Source organism: Ciconia boyciana, chromosome 11, assembly GCF_034638445.1.
Source record: "Ciconia boyciana chromosome 11, ASM3463844v1, whole genome shotgun sequence".
Classification (NCBI taxonomy): Eukaryota; Metazoa; Chordata; class Aves; order Ciconiiformes; family Ciconiidae; genus Ciconia; species Ciconia boyciana.
Window position 1 is genome coordinate 14,671,541 of NC_132944.1, and position 20,582 is coordinate 14,692,122.

The following is a 20,582-nucleotide window of genomic DNA, read 5'->3' on the forward strand; positions in this document are numbered from 1 at the left end:
AAGTGAAAAGAGCAATATGACTGCTGCCTTTTGCCTTGGATTGCACTGTAGATGGCACTGTGAAACAATGATTTTGGTAACGAAGCTCTATTTCACAGCACCATTCCAGCCGTTAATTGCAGTGTAACATGGCTTTCTTTCTAGGTCCCCAAAGCGAAGGAAAAATTCTGAAATGCAGAAAGGCTTATTTGCTGCCGCAAATGGGAATCTGGAAAAACTATGAAAAACAGACTGAAATAATTGTGTTTGACTGGAACAAAATTCTTGCAAAGTCCCCAAGGTAAGAGTACTTTTTATCTTTCAAATGACACTGAAGATTTGCTGTTCTGGTTAGCAACAATATCTACTTGAATCCAACAGAGAATGAAGGCTTGACATTTCTGAAAGCGGCAGCCCACTGACGCTGAAGGGCTCAGCACCCCTTGCTGCATCTGTCTGCCAAATTTCATTTTTTCCCTGCCTTTTTAAAGATCCTCTTGTATTTCTTTATATTAGTGGGCTGAAGACTTGGGTCCTGTCCACCTGCAAGGCAGACTAAAGTTTGCAGATGTTGTATAATTTTAGTGGTACTGGATGCTTTTAGCAGCCTTTCAGTCTGGATATAACTAAGTTGATGCTTTGCAGTGATACACTTATTCCTGGACTTGAATATACTGACAAAGGGGTAAGGTTACCCTGTAACCTGATGAAACCTGTTTTCACATTCCTTGTCTAACATCAGGGCCATGGCTTCAAAAGAGTCAAACTCATAATCTGGGAGAGCTTTTGAAATTAGGTCAGCACACAACCATTTCCACTGAGACCAGCTTTGCTCCTGCACGGGGAATGGTGGGAACACCTGGGTTCACTTGCATGCTGAAATAGCAGCTGTTGAGCATGCGGTGCATGATTTGGGACTAAATATCTGGCCCTTCCATCAACTCACACCAGAAAGGGCATGCCCAAAATGTCTGATCTGTGGTATTTAATTCCAAGGGTTAAATCCTGCTTTCAGTCACACCTCGGGAAACCTGAAGGAAGGTCCCTGTCTTCATTATGATACTACAGAGTGACACCAGAGCTGGGCTCTCCACTGGTACTTGGATCAGATTCCTGTGTTTGCATTTAGAGCAACAGAGGGATGGTATTGCAAGATGAACAGATGATGACTTCCTATTTAGTGGTAACTGGTGCTTGAGGTGTAAGCTGTGTGTTTCTCATGGAGAGAGCAAGAAAACTAAGACTAAATTCAGCCCTCTCCTCAAGAAAATGAGGTTCAGTTACCTGGGAAAGATTTGGGTGACTAACATCTGAAATGGTAGGTTGATTTCAAAGCCTACTGGGCAGTTTCCTTAGACTAATATTGGATCAACAGCAATAATAACATTTGTGCTGGTTTCACAGTGACTCAATCCCATTAGCTGCAGTAGCATTATGTGGTTCAGCTGGGTGCAAGAGGTGAATTAGGTCCACGCTTATTAGGTGAAGTGTAGCTGCTCTGAATTAGCCTGGGAGTGCTCCATAAGAGGATACTTGTAGGGTAGGCAACGACCAGTGACGTCTTTATCTTCTGGGCTTGATTCATGCTTGCAGAAGACTCCTATAAACTGCTGCAAAAGAGCCTCAGTGTGTTTCTTCCTGTGCTGGTTCATTTGTAATTAGGGTGGCAACATATTGGGCTTGAAACAGAGCACCATCTTAATGCAAGGAAAGGTACCTTTTTTCCAAATCAGTCCTTAAAATGCAGCTTCTTTACATGGAATTTTTTTTTCTTAAATCTGTAGATATGGTGGGTTATTTTTTAGCAATATTTGTGTATCTTTTTTAAAAAGTGTGTAGTCTGGAGTAAAGTCTACAAGGACAGCTGAAGGTGCTGGGTTTTTCACCAATGTATTTTTTTCTCAAGTATAAAACAGTGTTTGTTGCTAAAATATATTTACATACAACAGGCTTTTGGTCTCGTAACTTTTGATATTAATAAGTGCATTTGTGATTTGTTTGGGCTTTATCAACATTCCCATTCATACACAATGAGAGAACAAAATTGGTTTGTGATGTGTGAAAGGGAAAATTATGCAAGGACTTTTAAATGAGAAAACAAGGGATCTGTTTTGGTTTCATTTGTAGATGGTGATCAAATTTAAAACAGGATCCAAGTGCTTCACCTGCCTTTGATAGTAGAGCTGTCTAGGGCATGAGTTTTGCCTTTTTTTTTTTTTTCTTTCACACTACCAGTCTATTCAGCACTTGAATATTGGATTAGCTGAATAGTCTCAGGTATTTTAAAGATATACAGATAAACAAATTATTTAGAAAATACTTGGAAGAATCAGAACTGGAATCTTCAGGGTAAAGAAGTTCTCAAAGGACTTTTTGGTGCAAATAAGCATGCTTATGGTAGGCTTGCCCAAATCCCAGTGTGCTGATTAACTGCAGACTAACATCACTGCTATGAAAGCAGTATTTAGTTCAATTTATGCAAATCTATAAATTGCCATTAATTAATTTGATGTATTCCTGCTTACAGCATTTGCTGAAAGTGTGGAACCTTGTATCTAAGGGTTCAACTGCATAATGCCCATTTATGTATTGCATGGGTAATAAATCATCATAACTGAGTTTAAGAGAGTGATTAGATTACCTTTCCATATGATGAATGGCATAACATAAGCTATTGAGGGATTTAATTGTAGATATTTGCAGCAAAATTACTGAGGATTTGTGGTCTTAGTTCTAACACTAACATGAATAACACTAACAACATCTGCCTTGTTTAGAACAAATGTTTTCTGAAATGCAGTTTCTAACACCCTGGCAGAGCAGTGAGCCCTTGCATATTTGACTGAGGTGCTGGTTTCATGAGTGTGTAACCCTCAGCAAACTTACTGATCTCCAGGAAAGCTAGCAGATGTTGTGTGCTTGGGAGATCCAGCCAATTCGTGCACATGGCTACATGGGAATTGGTAGCTTTAGCAAATATGTCCTGAGAAGTATTGGGTAAAAAGGACATTTTTCTGTGATGTTTCTATGATTTTGAGCAGGTGCAGTTTAAAAATAGTAGCACGAGTTATAAATATGTATATTTAAATTTGAATGTGGATGGATCTTAATCCAAAAAAACCCCCAAACCTAACCCCTTATTTCAGATTCATAGAAATGTATTACACTCATAATGTGTTATTATAAATATGTGTTTGTGGGTAATACGATGTGTGATAGCCATTGCATTGCTTCTAATTATAAAACATGCTTAACAAAGAATTGATCTCAACCAATCCGTGAATATGATTTTGTCAGTGTTGCCTTGTAATAAGCCATATTAGTTATTCTTCAGCATCTTTTCAGCTTTCCTTCCCTGCATCGTTTTTATGTTATTCCCTAGTCCCATTGTTCTTTCACTCAACTGCTTCCTTTTCTGCCTCCAGGATGAGATTCTGTGCCAAATCAATGCTTCTATCTGACTGGCTCTTTCTGGTCTATGTGTTAATGGTCTGCTGTAAATTGTTGTCCGCCTCTAGCCACCATCCCCGGGGGCACACAGGTAGGAGCTTTTAAACTCATTATGTGCTACTGAGACCAATTAATACCACTTGCAGAATGTTAGAGCCCACTTTTTAGCAATGGATAATTGATGAGGCTGTTGACAGCATGTTATAATCAGTGCAATGGGTTAAAAATATAACAACAACAAGAAAAAATGATTTGTTATAAATTTTCATGTTTTTTCTCCAGTAATTTAATGTACTGAAGCTCACCAGACAGTTTTTGGAGTGACTTCATGACTGCTAGGACTTTGGGATTTGTTTGTGTCCTTTTGCTTTATCCTTATCCAAAGTTACTCTGAAATGTATCTTTATCTTCTCCCTCTTAATCCAGTTGTTATCAAGAGACTTTACAACGGTATCATTGGCTTTGGTGGGCAATAGATCAAAGCACTCAGACTTATGTTAGCCAGTTCTTTCACTAAGTAACACAAATACTGAACTGTGGTTTAGTTCAGCTTGTGGTATGCTCCTTCTTTTCCTAACCTGCATAGAGAGGCAAACAGAAAGACATTGCATTTAAGAGGATGCACTATTGTAGCAGGGTCTATCTACCAGGCACAATGTAGTATCTTATTATAAATGCCTGAAATAGCTCAGAACAAGCTGGGTTGGCTTCATGAAGAGATACCAGACTGGATCTTCGAAGCAACATCTCTGTGCTAGGATCATGCAGACATATCAGCTTGAAAGCAGAAGGAAATATACATGTACTAATGCTAATGCAAAGATATTGGTTCAAGTCCTAAAACTGGATAGCTGAATTAGCTCTATGTCACCTTTGATCCCAGAAGAGAGAGAGGTAAGTTAACAAAATACCACCTGTGAGCTCTGCTCTTTAGGAGAGGTCAAAAGCCTGGCTGCCACACCATGATGAGATGACTGCATTCTCAGTACCATAGTTAGCTTCATGCTGGCTTGGGGATTTCTGCAAGTGTTGCTATTTGTGATGTAGTCTCATTCTTAAATTAGGTGTAATGCCTTAGTCCATATGAGCTCTGAGCCAGACTCTTGTGGGTCCACGTCTAATGTTAGCATCCACTTCAGCTCAGCGCTAGGAAGTGGGGATGCATTTGTTAGAGGCTCCATCCTCCAGATGAGACAACCTATTGATCTCTTTCCTGGCTGCTTCTGGTGATGTCTAGGTAGGGGTTGAAGGTTCCTCATGTGCTCGCCAAAATCTCTTCAGTCCTGACAAGCAGGACTCGCTGTGACCTGCATATAGCTGCTGTGTCTATCTACATGCTCACAGCACATGAGCAGTGTGTGTGTCCAAGAGCTACACAAAACACCTCCTTGCCTTACCCAGCTCTGTGTCCCCTGGTGCTGTGCAGCACTCATGTGTTTGCCGTAAAACGGAGTCACAGGCTATGGAGAATAACTGACATGTTGCAGCAAAAGTCCATAAAGTGATTCCAGTGAATAGAGTGTTAGAGGATGATCCATATTACTGTTTTGCAGGTAGCTGTTATGGAAACTAGTTGAATCATGTCAATGAGGAAGGGGGTCTATGCACAATTACAAGTTAATTAGGCCCTCTTGACCTTTCCTGTAAACAACTGCTGCTTAGCAGGGCATTTCAGAGCTGACTACACAGCAAAACCTGGAGAACAGCCTTCTGCAGCTTTTGTCATTCAGGGAAAAGTCTTGTAAAAAGAAATGTTATTTTTGTCTTTTAAAGATGCACTTTGCATGCGCACTTAAGGGAAATACCTGTTATAAGGCAGTAGTGATCCTGTGTTGTGGGCTTGTATGATGAACACTCATTATGTGTTATGTAAATTATGACAATCTTTTTAACATTACGTTTCAGAATGCTTGACTGCATACTTTTAATTGACAACAAGAATTCTTTCCCCCGTATCAAAGAGGTACTGTAAAACACAATCAAGCTGCTCAACTGTTAAGCACATTTGTGTACAGTGCTTTCTCTGGTAGGCTAAAGAAGTGTTCTGCTCTTCATGAATAGTTTGGTCAGATTATGGAGCTCTTTTTCAAATAGACACCCTTGAAGCTGGAGCCTTCATGCACCTTTTTAGACTATGGTGTCATATTCTTTCCCAGACATGAGTTTCTCTTATGTGTACACTGAAGTGACCCCCATCCCACTTTATGATTCCATGTAGCAGGTGAAACAGTCACCCCGTTTTTGATTCTCCAGCTCCCCATGTCTGACGTCTGGCACCATAGTGCATTTAGAGGGCTTGGGGGGCTCTCCTCAAGGGGCCTACGTTTCCCAGCCTCATGTTATCTTTGCTGTTTGATGTGACACCTAGATCGACCTTCTGAGATCTGTGATGGAATCTGATATGTGAGCAAGACAACGTCTTGTTCATCAGGAAAGCAAATAATTTAGAACTTTTAGTGTAGCCTGTTTTGTGGAAAGCAAATAATTAGCCTCATTTGTTTAATACAAATTAGCATGTTCTTGGATGGCAATTGAGATAAAATTTTTGCAGTCAATAGACAACACTAAAATTTTTCAAAGTAAAATGTACTGAAGCATGTTAGAGGGATGAATTCAAGCTTTGGGTTTGGCAAAGGCTTTGTCCTGTGTCCCTTAGGTCAAGCAGCTGCAACCTGACCGCTATGTACTGAGGTGGGAAATACATGCTGTTTAAGAGGCATGAGGTGCCTAGCCTGGGATACTTTAGGAGGAGCTGGTTTTTAAGACCATGCTCTGTCTGCTCCTGAAAATCGATGTGTTTCAAACTATGTACTTGACATCACTAGTCACTTTTGAAAAAATGCTTACTCATTAAAGCTAAGAAAGTTTATTAACTGAGAGCAGACAACAGAATTTAAGATGAAAAGTGGGGATTGACTTTTTTCCTTTCAAAATACTGCCATTTTTAAGGAGCCTAATCCGGGAAAAGACAATTATTGACTTTGGTCATGTTAGATGGTGCCTGAAAGAATGACATTCGACAGCTGTCTCTGCAATATTCAGACAGGAACAGAGACTAGATCTTTAAGGACCCAATAACCATCCTGTTTCTGAAAAGTGAGAGAGAATGCCATTGAGCAATCCCTTTGACAAAAAGGACCTCTTCACTGTAATAAAGTGTAAGACGGACCTGGTTCTTTCTTTTGTTCTGCAAAATATTCACCACCATCAAATAACTGTCAGTAGAGAAAGAGACTGTTCAATCTGGCAAGCCAATCCTGCCATTGCTTTGAAGCAGTTTGGATCTTGTGCTCAGCTTGGAGGCTGCAGCCTATTTTTCATTTGAACACTGTAATTGCTTTGAGTGGCAGAGTTAACTAGGCAAAAGGTAGAGGAGAAATGTTCCTTCTCATTACCATTAGATCACGGAAGAAGCTGTTTATGCAGATTATTTCAGCAGGCTCCCTGTACATCTATGTAGAGAAGACGACACTTCAGAATATTCATCTGACTTTGTTGCTCTGAATTACCCTTCTGAAGAGTTTGTCTTTTGCAGTGACAATAGCTGAGGGAGGTATAAGCACCAACCTTACTATAGCTATTTAAAACTGGGCAGTATTTCAGGCTCCCAGAGTACCTAACTGATACTGATATAACTATCAATTCCATGCTGTGCTGAATGAAGCAACATACATTTAGTACCAGAAAAGATTTGTTTTCACCTCACTGCTATAAGTCAGGATCCACAAATGATGAAGCATTGAAAAGACACTTCCTCAGGTCACCTCACGTGGGGGCTGGACTTGCAGACCATTAATTGATATAGCCAGCTGAGCAGTTTCTGTCATGAATTACCAGTGCAGCTTGGCTTTTTTGAGGCTGCTGTGTTTTATTTTTGTGTGATGATGCTCACCTGAAATGCTTCTGGCCTCCTCCTGCTTGCTGAAGGGTCTAGATTTTTGGGAAGTCCATTATTATTAATGTGCCTAGAATCCATATATTTAATATATACCTTTATCTTAAAGCAGGGCCAAATTTGTCTCTGAATTGTCTAACATAGTTCACATTTTCTCTTTTCTTTGTGATTTCAAGTGAAGACTTCAGTGGTAGCCCTAATGGTTTGCTTGCTTCCCGTAGCTTCAGGATGATGCAGATCATAGGGATAAATCACTGTGAGTGCGCTGGGACAGCTTGGTCTTTTAGCCAACTTGGTCTTTTAGCCAACAAAATAAGTAGCAACTTCTTTTCACTGAGTTTATTCCTTGTTGCACTGCAGACGTTTTTATTTACAGGGTTATTGGAGGTTAAATGGGAGAAGTCTTTTTAAAAATGGCAGTGGCAAGCGAATATGCATGACTGTAGAGACTGGGAAGTGAATTCAGGGGGGAATTATCACCAGCCTGAGAGGTTTTAAACTGCACATCTTTGCTTAGTGAAATGCAGCTGAAAATTTGTAATTTGCTGCCTGGCATCTTAGATGTGGTCTCCAGCAACCAGGATGCCGTCCTAACTGGTTTTCAGGGAACTGGTGATTTCCGTCACATATGAAAGATGAGCTTCTTTTGTAGACTCTGCTGAGCAGGGCCTGACTGGGATCTGAGATAATTTTGTAGGATTCCATGTGTCGTGGTTTAGCCCCAGCCAGCAGCTAAGCACCACGCAGCCGCTCGCTCACTCCCCCCTGGTGGGATGGGGGAGAGAATCGGAAGAGCAAAAGTAAGAAAACTCGAGGGCTGAGATGAAGACAGTTTAACAGGTAAAACAAAAGCTGCGCACGCAAGCAAAGCAAAGCAAGGAATTCATTCACTACTTCCCATGGGCAGGCAGGTGTTCAGCCATCTCCAGGAAAGCAGGGCTCCATGACGCATAATGGTTACTTGGGAAGACAAATGCCATCACTCCAAATGTCCCCCCTTCCTTCTTCTTCCCCAGCTTTATATACTGAGCATGACGTCATGTGGTATGGAATAGCCCTTTGGTCAGTTTGGGTCAACTATCCTGGCTGTGTCCCCTCCCAGCTTCTTGTGCACCTGGCAGAGCACGGGAAGCTGAAAAGTCCTTGACTAGTGCAGCAACAACTAAAACTTCCCTGTATTATCAACACTGTTTTCAGCACAAATCCAAAACATAGCCCCATACCAGCTACTATAAAGAAAATTAACTCTATCTCAGCTGAAACCAGGACACCATGAGTGTTCTCCTTTGTTTTCTTCTGATTGGTGCTTGAACAGGGAGATGTGTATGGAAAGGCTCAGCTTGTGTAGGAGCAATCTGAGTGAATAATGCAGCAGTGCACTTGACGCAGAAGACAAAGGCTCTCCTCGCTGCTGCTGTCTTTCTGCCTTTGCTATGGCTCACAGAAAGCAGTCTTTTTCAGGATGCGTGTGTCTTTTTTTTTTTTTTTTGGTTGCTCTCTAAAGAGGTACTGGTCTAACCTATCAGTGGGATGGTCAAAGTCACTTGTTTGTCATGGAAACAGACCTCCTGTCATGTGGTAGTGGAAAGTATTGTATGTACATGGACCTGCGGCAAAGATCTGCCCTTAACGGACAGCAAGCCAGACCAGCTGAAGGCAGTACAGAGGGTATGTGTTGAACTAGGTGTTTAATAACACTTTTCTGTGTCCCAAACAGCATAGAGAAGTCAGTACCCTGAAGGAGTGGAAGAATCCCCCCCCCAAACCTAGCGACCACTCCAACACACTGGGAAAGTGCATGCTTCATTGCCTTCTACTAGGTAGCAAGAGAGGAATAGCAGCCTATGATAGGTAGAACCTTGATGAGTTGTCAGTGTGGGGTGTGTTATCAGTAAAGCGGGCATCAGGTGAAGAAGAAATGAACATCACAATTCATCTGAAGGATGAATAAGGGATTCAGTCATGCCGTTGGATGGACTTGGGGGCTGAGTAGCAGGTGGGCATAAATAATACTGGGAACATCCCAGCAGAGGGTTGCCCCTTTATGCACAGAACAGCAATTCATGTACTGAGGGATGTATCAGACGTTGTTTTGGTCTGCAGGACCCTCCGAGTCTGCTTTTTTTAAACTCTGAGTATGAAATGTCACTGTCAGCTGGAATTCAGACCTGTTAATACCTCTTGATCATGCTTTTGGTTTCAGGCGGTCTGGTAGCAGACTGGATTGTTCCACATCACTTGCAGGTTTTCAAAACTTTAAGAACTTTGTGGACAGCATCCTGTCCCTATTGGAGTTGGAGGAAAAATTCCTCCCTTACACAGGCTCCAGGACTTCATCTACTTAAGTGAAGGCTGTGTGTCTGAAAAAATGCAGCTTTATATTAGAAATATCGCAGCTTTCAAAGAAAAAGGGAAAACCCAGGTGTCTTGTTCTCCCCTTATTTTTGGGTAGGAATGTCATTCTTCCTAGTGGTGTTGTTGGGTTGCCACGGGCATGGTTTCCAGTTCCACCAGAGGGCCTTGCAAGGCCGCCAAAGGGGGTCCAGCACACAGCCGCAGACAGGCACTGCGCTTGCTTTCTCGTGATTTAAATCATAACTGTGCATTTTACTAATTAGAATTATGAGTCCTTTTGTATTTCAATGGGTCAGACACGGTTAGTGCACAATAAGCTTTAGCCCTTTATTCCATTTAACTCCTTTTATGTCTTAATGTTTTATTCAGTGTGTTATTTATGTGTTTTATTATCCAGCTTCTAAATATAGGGTAGCTACAATATACAGCCTTGGCTGTAATCTCTTCAAGTAATAAGGTAGGGAAAGCAATTCAGTTGAGCAATAGGTTCCCTTTAAGACAAAAAGGAGCAGAGTTTGCTGCATGAAGTTTGCTGGTATATTTATTTTTGAGAAGAAAAAAGAGAAATAAATACTTCTCCCTCCCCCCCAATCACAATGAGAACTTTTAATATATATGACAGATTTTGACAATGACTTCAATTTGGATGCATAGTTGTGTTACCAGTAAGGAGCAATTCAGTGTTAATTTGGTCTTTTGTAGGGTAAAACATAGCTTCTGGTATAGTTTTCCATGAACGTACACTTTAACTGCACGGAATGTGATTGTATATGAAAAGATTTGTGTATTCCAGGGAGTCCGGGGGGAAAAAATTACAGACAAACTGGTGAATGTGTAGGTTTTGTGTATCATATTTCATCGTGTTTCAAAAAGGAGGGGGGAGGAAGTCCTGTAACAAAAAGAAGATGGAGTTTCATTTAACACACAAATGGCCAAGTCCAGTGTATCAATCTGTATAGCAGGAGGCTGAAACCAAGCTCTTTCCCGCAATATCAAAGTGACCTTATTTTAAAACCATTGGGGAAAGCTTGTGAAAAGACTGTCTTTATTTTATTCCTTTTACATTGACAGCATAATTTTTTATATAACTGCTATCTGCAATAAATGATAATCTTTACATTCCATTGAGCAAAATTCTAACCAAGAAAGCTTTCTTTGCTCTATGTCTCTTTTTAATCTACTTCTCCCAAACTTAGGACTTATATTACAAAAAAATATTATATTGCAAATAGGTAGTCTTGTGCGAACGTGGGGAGAAAGAAATGGTTGGATAAGTGAAAATTGACAAATAGAATGGAAAGCATCTTGTCCTCAGCGTTAATTTGGGTGAAGTGATGCAACAAAAAGTGGAATGTGTTCTACTCGGGAGCTCTGCTCTGGGTTTACATGGAGGTCAACACACCAAGTCCTTGGTAGGATGGATGCTTGAGTGATGAAGGCAATAGATTGAAATGTAAAGGACTTGCATTGAATTCCTTGCTCTGAAATGATTAAAAGACCTGCCTAAGATGAAGTCCTGACCCCACTGAAGTGGGAGTTTGTGATTCTTCTGTGATTTAGTTTCCAGCCTGCTCCGGATATGTCATACGGTTTTTGGTCCCAGCAGAAAAGTTAGACTTCATAGTTATGATTTTATTAACCCTTAAGCCAGTCATTCTTACAGAATTAATCATTCAGTGTTTTGCAAATCACTGCCATTTTGAGAGACGGAAATTGCTTTAGGGCCTGTTCTGCTATTGATTGACATGTCTGTGCTTACTGCATGGGCTGCATTGCCACAGCCTTGCAATTACATTAATTGTAATAGCAGCACAGAGCCTGTCCCGAACTTAAAGTCCAATTTTAATGTAATTGTAAGGCCTTGTGCTACTGGAGAGTTTCATCCCAAATGAGTGACTGCACAGGCTTGAATAAAAGTCCATGGAAATAGCAGTTTTTGTTGATTTGGTGATTTAGACTTAGTGTCTTTTTTTGTCTGTGCTGCCAGGTGAAGGGTGATTCAGAAGCAGGCTAGAACATGCTGACCCTTGATGCTGGCTTCCATTTGCCCATGGTTTTGGCTGTAGGTGGGTACAAAATATTCACCTTGTAGTTAAAGAGGAGGAAATTATTTGTCATACTTGGCTGTAGCATCAAACATGCCCCACCTGTGCCTAGTCCACTCAGACTGCATGAAGAAGTGCTCAGCTCTGCTCTCATGCCAATCATGGTGTTTTCCCCTGCCAGAGAGCTGCCCTTTGATGTTAGTTTGAAAGTTTACGGTGCTGATGTCTCTGGTTTCAAGGACATGTTTGAATAAGCATTTTTTCTTGGAAACCAGAAAATGTTTAACAATGGAAGAACCTGCAGATGAATCTTTTTTTTTTTACTAACATTTAAGTGTTTTGTTGGCGAAGCACCTCCAGATTGCTGCCCATAGCCTTTTGCTGCAGCTGTCTGTTTTTCAGTGTTTGGCAGCATTCTTGCATTCCTTCAGGAGAGTGACAACTGGTAGAGGACAATGGATTCTAAATCAGGAGATTAAAGATGTCTTGTAGGGTTCAGCAGGGTAATCTCTCCTCATCAGACTGGAGATGCTGTCCATCAGCACAGGAGTGGAGACTACACCTGACATTCATTATCTTCCAGGGTGGCAATCTTTAAGGATACCCTGCAAATGACAGAAGTTATGAGTGGAAAATTCTAGGATCAACATTTCTATTGCTTAGTGTTTGGCCTGCCTTTATTTATTGTCTTTCTTTATTTCTACTTTCGTTTCCCTGATGGACAGCATCCATATGCCTTGCAGTCCAGTGATGGTCACTATTCTTTTGACTTATGTTGTTGTTTAAAGAAATAATGACTACATAAGTGTGAGGCAGGATTTCTCTTAGTGTTATTTACTGCTTGCATCTTCCTGATATCAATTCTTCCATTAGTTTTACACCTGTGTTTCTTTAAAGTAGCATGCTAAGATGCAGCAAATATTTTGGAATAAACAGATCTCTTACTGTCTCTTTTGCAGAGACAAATTGTTGCAAATTAGCTTGAAGCGTTATACTTCTGGGGTGCAATGGCAGGATCTGTGTGTAACAGATCATGATTGTGTTAACGGGTGTTTGTAGGGTGTTGCATATAGGCGATTTTAGTTTCATGTTGGATATTGATGCCTGATAGCAAAAATGAAATTGTAAGCAATTGTAAACCAAAATTTTAAATGTATCAAGGTAATCTTTCCTATGCATCTTACTTTCAGGTTGGGTGAAAAAGCTTAGAGTATCTCTTGTGCTCTGTATATCCTTTCTTCTGTAGCTCCCTTTTTCCTTGGGAGATTTCCTTCTACATCACAGGAAATAAAAGTTGATAGAGAGCACGCTGATCTTCCTCCTTCGTGCTGCCCCAGGATTGTCACTGGATGGGACATGAAGATGAGGGGGTTCAAGGGCTCTGAGGTGGCATTAGCCTACTTGGTTAGAGCACAAGTGTCCTTCAGCAACAAACAGTGCAAAATGGGAGAGAAGAACAGCATGCAAGTCCCTCATTCCCTGTGACCTTTGTAAGGTAACAGATTGGATCCAGTGCTCTTCCTAGTCCAATGCACAACACAATGAAAGACAAAACCTCTTGAAAAAGAGCATGGAAATATCTGTTTTCCCTATAAATGTGTTTTTACAGCTTTTTTTATACTGTCCTACACACTATACAATTTGAAAGTACCAAGGCTTTCTGACACATTTCCCCCTCCCACCCCCCGTCCCAAAGATGTCATTTGCACAGTCTGGTGATACCATAAAAAGTATATTGAGGCACTGGAAGTTATGGAACCAGATTATTGCATTTCATGAATAAGCAATAATTGTGCAAACACTTTGCACCCCCCCCCCCCCTTTTTTTTTTTTAAATGAGGCACAATAAATAACTGGTCACCCAAAAGAATGGTGCCTGTCCTCTTATGACTTACCGTTTTGAGGAGATGCCCTCTTCAGAGGAGATCAAACAGGAAGATCTTAGACTGTATATGGTCACTGATGTTTGTTGCTACTCCTAAGTATTCTCAGAATGTCTTTAGAAAATATAGTTTACTGAAAGCATGAAAATCAAGTCAGAGTATAATTTGAAAAAAGTGCAAATTATGTCAGTTGGCATAAATCACCCTAACAACATGAGTGTCTGGCCCAAATCGTGCATATGCTAATTATTTCTGTCTATTGAGCCCTTTCAGCAGATGCTGGTATTCCTCCAACTGAAAAACAAAACAAAACCCCAAAACTAAATCAACTGAAATTTCTCATCTAAAACAGTTTGAATGTAGAAAGAGGTCCCCACTGTTCTCTAGGTGCACCCTGTTGGAGTTAGCACTGTTGGGTCACTGAGGAATTAAAATGTAACTGATATTTTTATTCTCAGTGTTTCTCAATGCATCTTGCTTAAAAAGAAAAAGAAGCCTGGTTGCACTGGCAGTTGCCTTTTAGGACTGACACTTGCTTGACTGTGTGTCCAAATGAGTTGTCTATTTTTGGGAGTGCCCACTCATAATAGAGTTTAATAATTTACTTGCATTGAGCTAATGTTTCAGATTTTGTTCTACTTTCAAGGTTTCAGAAATGGGGAGAGAACAACATAGTGGATTTTACTATCAGACCTACGCTCAACTTTTTTTGTTGTTTGAACTACATAGGAAAAAGCACTAGTTTGACATTTCATTTGGAAATACTGTGGCAGGTGTGCTATTTTTCTCCCTCCGCCATACACTATATTTACTGGAAATACAAAACCCCCACAACTTTGTGTCAACATTCTTTAGAAATGGAGTAAAATTGCTGCCCTCAGCAAAATGCCATTTACTGCAAGGGATGCTACAGTCCCCAAACAAGGAGCCAAGATAATTAGTCTACAACTGACAAATAAGTCTGCTATGCTAATGTAAAGAAACATCCTTTTATCAGACTGTATCACATGGTAGTTTGTGCCAAGCTAGAGAGAAAGGAGAGTTTACTCTGAAAACATGTCGTCTTCTGGGGGAACAAATCTAATCCATCAGTGACTATGGAAAGCATTTTCCTGACCCTTCCCCAGTACCAAGGGATTAGGATTAACTGAATTCTGGATCAGAACCAAGGCCTGAGTAGGGTTCTTTGCAAAATCATTTCCATTTTTCTTTTGGCTGTAGCAAGAACTGCGTCAAAACAGCATTAAAAAGAACTATGGCTGCAGAATGACCAGTTTACCAGAGGGATAAAGGTGATCTCTCTGTATTGCCTCTCAACAAAAGAGAAGGGTCTTTGCCCCAAGTGCTTCAGTCTAAATAAACAGCGATATGCTGGAGTAACTCTACTATGGCAGCCAGACTCACTGAAATCAAAGCAATACAAGGTGTTTGTCAGTAGAACACGAAGTGCTTTACAAATGAAGTGTGATTATTCTCATTTAACAGATGAGGGGCTGAAACACACATGTGTGCATGGTGAATGCTTCCAGGTCTTGGGAACAAATTGGACTCAGTTGCAGAACAGTGCCAGAGGTTATATTTAGATTGCCTTGACTGAGACTTGGCGGCTGGACTACTATGTATGCAAACAAAACAGAGCAGTACTTAAATACCATCATTGCACTGTGCTGGCCAGCTACAGTGAAGATATACGCCTATCAAAGCTGACAAGTGACCAGTAAGCTCCTTCCCAAATTTATTTCCAGTATTTCCAAGTCCAGAGTCTGTTAGCTGAGTTGGCCAAAAGGACATGCAAAGAAATGGCATTTTTCTAAATGCCAAATACTAAATGCTAAATACTTTATTCTTACAGTTATTAAGTTTTGCTCACTATATTTTTTTATGGAGTATGACATGGGCTTTCAGTCTGAGATCTGTTAGATAATAAACAGTATTAGCAAGGTCATTCCTTGACTAAGGAAAAACTGCATGTTGTGAAATGATAAATTCAGTCAGGGGGCAAGCAATGGGAAGATGTCTGTTTTGTGGCAGCCTCAGCAGATAGTTGTAATGAGACAATGGATATTGCTAATTGCCACTGCTCTTATATTAGCATATTCACTTCAACTGGTTTGCCACTTGCTTGTGGGGGTGGGGGAGAGAAGAAGTGGGGTCCTTCTGTCACAGGTGAGTGAGGTGGTAATACAGTCATTGCATACCAAGAAACTGATATGCATTTCATGCAGAAGTCAGTGCAAAGCACAGGCAACACTAAGGTAACTAGAGTTGAGAGGCAGTGTGTACTGACCTCTGGCAGAGAAGGGTATGACCTCCCCTTCAGTAATGTCTTGACAGCTCCTTGCTAGATCACAAACAATGCTAGCTGACTGAGGATGAGGAGTCGGGGGAGGAAACATTGTTGTGCCCTGCTCAGGTCCCCTGTGAGAGATGTAGTGACTGTGACACGACTGTCTCTCCATTCACTACGTAGAAAGCCAGAATGCCAAGGCCCCTCTTAGACTTCGGTCCTTCAGCAGTTGTGATGGCTCAGGTAGCATCAATCTTAGGAGGTGCCAACAGCACTCTGGCACTGCCCCATTGAAATGACTGGTTGATAGCATCACTCTTCAGGGCATGCAGACCTCTGAGCTTCTCCAGGGACAAGGACAGTACCATTCCTCACCACCATTTGGCCAACTTCAGTGGTAGAAACATTAAAAATACAATCAAGTCCTAAGACAGCACCAAGATGTGTAACATTCTGGTTTCCACAAAACAATAAGCCATTTTTAGTGAGACACCATTCTTTCCCTGTAAAGTTGGAGTGACTATTTAGTTGAAGAATGAGATTATAAGCTTAAATCAAAGCAAAGGTGCTTTTGATCTACACTGGAGATACCACACAGGGTGAGTAGCATGAAAGGAAGATGCTGATCACTGGAGTTATCTGGTTGCTGTGGTGTGTTTAGAGGCCCGTGTTTTAACAGATGAGTTATACTAGCATATGAGTATGTATTTCAGATCTTAATTCCATTTTGTGTTAATGGATTTCTTAAATACCCCTGTCTTTCCATTTTCTCTTTACCTTTTTTTTCTGTATCTGTTTGAAAATCAGTAAGTAGTATTCTTTTTTTAAAAAGGTCATTGATGTTATAACACTGTAAATAAAGCATTAAGCAAAGAATTGATGGCTATAAAAAGAAGACAGTATGAAATACACAAGGATAAACACTATGCTTCAATAAGAGCGTATGAAGAACAACATCCAATTGCAAAATACTCTCTGGGGCAATGAGAGCTACTTGTTATTTTTTGCATAAATCTGATGACTTAAGCTATTTTCTCTGTGAAAGGAAGATAATGTCAGGCTGATTGATAGAGTGAACAGGACATGACAGTCTTCAAGGAAGAAGAAAGGCAGAAATCACTTTCAGTAGAGAGGGGATTTCGTGATGTTGTTGAGCACTTGATAAGCCAATTGAAATTCAAAAGTCACATTTTAAATTACTGAATGATGAAATGAGAGGGAGATAAATAGGTCTGTGCTAATGATTACATACCCTCTTGACTAAAATCAGAGATTAAATAATATATTGTACATTTTGAGTTAATTCTGCTGTCCTGTATCCAAACAAGGGCTAAAGTTTAAAACATGGTTGAGCAGTAACCTGGTAGAAATGTGCAAAGGCTGAGATTATTCTTTATGTTGTGATGTTATGTGCTATGCAAGTCTTGTCTATGCAATGTTTGTATGGGTGTGCGAATTACCAGGGCTTTAATGCTACGGTTAATTTTTTAAAAAGGTAAATGGGCTTTTTGTGTTTTGGTATAGAGGCAAATCAAAGACATCTGTTTACTGACAAGACATAACTATCTTAAATTAATCTTTCTGAAATTAGGCACTGAGAAGGTCCTGGGCTTGGTGTCTTGCTCAGACAGAGCTGAACTGAACATATGGCAGAAAATAAGGGCAGATATACTTGCAGATTCTCTGTAGAAAGCTGACCTGGTGCCTGGTGCCATGTAATGACAGGGCAGCTCTAAGTTTTGCCTATGACTCCAGTAGAATATTATTTATAGCACTCAATACTTGCTAGAAAGTAGAGGGATTCTGATTGTATCCCGGCTTTTCAGGGAGGTTAACTGTACAAGGAGGTCAACATGTGTCAGTCTTTCCAACTGCTATACAAATCCCAAGATAATAAAAAAGTTAGGCTGATGTGGATAAGTCCTCAGTAGTCAAAATGGATGAAATGTGAATTATGATTCTTCCATTCTGCTGATGGTGTAGTTGAACATCAGTACTGGTAAATGGTGTTTATTGGGCCACAGTTCACCTACTTCCATACACCAAAAAGAAAGCATCATCCCCTTCTTTGTTGACTGCTGCACCACTAGTGCTGTTTGGGAGATCTCTGTGTAGTGGGATTTGATGCTGTGGATTAAGTGATAATTTTATGTTGCCTGTAGTAATTTTACAGGAAATATTATGAAGATATGAAAAATATGGACATAGAGAAACAAGAGTCAGTCTCAGCAGCATCTGTCTCACAAAGCAGAGTGCTGATTGTGCAGCTAGACTGCTGAGGAAAGCTTTGTCTTTTCCTCTCAGTCCCAAGTCAGTCCACTTCCCCCTGCTTCCCTCCCGTTCTCCTTGATTTTCTGGAGGAGTTCTTGCCTATTGATGTCTTGCTGTAGAGTCCTATTAGCATCAGAAATTTATCTTCTTCATAAATTGCCCTGTAGACTGTACCCTGACAATTTGAGCTGGCTTTAAATTGTTATCACTGCTTCTGCTTCATCATCCACAAGTAATGATGTTGATAATGAAAATGTTATGCATTTACCAATTCTGAGGCCCCCTGTTATCTATGAGGGGATGCTAAGTAGATAGCAGAGTATCAGAGTCTCATTTTGCTCTACACATCTATATTTTGAGCTCCCAAGTACTGAAACAAGGCAGATATGGGCTTTTAAAGTCAGATTGAATGAGATATTTAGATACCTATCACTGCAGATTAGCAGCCAGTAGGATTTTCAAATGTGTGTATGCAAGGTAGTTGCTGAACTTCCATTTTAACTGCAATGAAATTTGTAGATTTGAAGACTTGAAAGTTGTGATGGTATAAGCTGAGATCCTGCGTATTACAAAGCTCTGTGTAACCATTCCTCTGTCAGCTCCAGCACCTTAAAATAGCTAAACAGCTGCAGGATTGAAGAGGATCAAGTCCGTAGAGTGATTTTACAGGCAGCGCCAGGAATGAGCTGGAGCAGCAGAGTGCCTCTTTTGTCCTTGTGCAGAAAGAGCAGACTGTTACAACGGTTTCTTATTCAGCGCCTGTTTTATTTTACTTTCTCTGAAAACTTTTGTCTTGGATGGCATTGACAGCAAGGTGCAGAATAAGCATCAATCTGACAGTGACTCACTCAGCCCTTGTTAGCCATCGATCTTTGCTCAAGTGCTTTCTACTCAACCTCCCCACTGGGTGGCAGCAGCAGAACACATGCATAGATTGCTTTTTTTGTCTGAGTGAGTAGTGGGACTGCCCACGTTAGAACATATTCTCCCAGCTTTCATGTGACTTTCTCCTTATTTAATCTTCTGTTATTTGCCCCAGTGTATCCAGGAGAGGCACATCTTGGTCTTCAGTTTGCTCTTCTTATGGTGTCCAAGAATGCATATTGCTGGACTAGATCTTCAAAGAGCCGGGGGACTGAGTCACAGCCAGTGAGTAGGTGATATGCCCGTGTAGCTGGTGTGGGTCAGACTGCAGCAATGACCAGCTCAGCTCACTGAACATCAGGTAGAACTTTAACTAGAAAAGGAACTGAAACTGAGCATGAGCGTTTCCCTTCCAGTTTATATTAGGCTATATCAACAACGATTAAAACAGGCAGGTATTAGCTGCCAGATAGCATGGACAAATAATTTAATTTCCCAGTGCTTAAAAAATGATCCTCATCTTAGCAGGCCTTGTAATTAGATTTGACCTTGAGCAATCCTGCATTCCTCATGTTACTTGAAGCAGTATCTGAATTTTTGAGTCTCTTTAAAATGTTGTCATGGTTTAACCCCAGCCAGTGACTGAGCACCATGCAGTCACTCACTCATCCCCTGGTGGGATGAGGGAAAGAATCGGAAGAATAAAACTGAGAAAAGAACAGTTTAATAATTGAAATAAAATAAAATAGTAAAAACTAGTAACAATAATAATAATAGAATATACAAAGCAAGTGATACATGATGCAATTGTTCACCACCCACTGACTGATGCCCAGCCAGTCCTCGAGCAGCAGCCCCCCAGCCAGCTTTCCCCTGGTTTATACACTGAGCACTGATGCCATATGGTATGGAATATCCCTTTGGCCAGTTTGGGTCAGCTGTCCTGGCTGTGCCCCCTCCCATCTTCTTGTGTATCTCCAGCCTTCTCAGTTGGTAGAGCATGGGAAGCTGAAAAGTCCTTGATTTAGTCTAAGCACTACTTAGCAACAACTAAAACATCAGGGTGTTACCAACATTATTCTCATACTAAATCCAAAACACAGCACTATACCAGCTACTAGGAAGAAAATTAACCCTATCCCAGCTGAAACCAGGACAACTGTAAATTGTTACTTAAAATATGTAACAACATCTTCTGTAGCATTGTGCCTTTATAACATAACATGTTTCTTAACTAAATGTCATTATTTTATGCTGAATGCTTGGACCTACAATACTTTATATGTGTGCCAGCATTTAAATGGGATCCAGTTTGCCTCTGATGCTAACAGTCCATTAGGATGAAAGTGTGGGCAGTTCACCTCACTGTCAGTGCTGTATTTTTCAGCTATTTGTGTGCTGAGCCTGTACAGTAAGAGAAAAGAGATTTGTACAGTGAAGACTCTCTCTGCAGTATGAGAAAGTTCCACAAAAATTAAAATTCTAATGATGGTGACATTTTTGGGTATCTAGGTAGAGACTGAACTTCAATCAACAGAACAAGAGCTTTTTTA

At 40.6% G+C, this 20,582-nt stretch overlaps 1 protein-coding gene across 1 annotated transcript in view; it reads left to right on the top strand.

The window, feature by feature from the left end:
• Positions 1-200: 200 nt before the first annotated feature.
• TAFA4 (TAFA chemokine like family member 4) overlaps positions 201-20,582 on the top strand; it is a 51,434-nt gene continuing 31,052 nt past the window's right edge. The window contains exons 1-2 of the mRNA XM_072876421.1: positions 201-280; positions 3,405-3,520. Coding sequence (XP_072732522.1) covers positions 201-280; positions 3,405-3,520 — 196 coding nt within the window. The remainder of the gene's footprint in view (positions 281-3,404; positions 3,521-20,582) is intronic.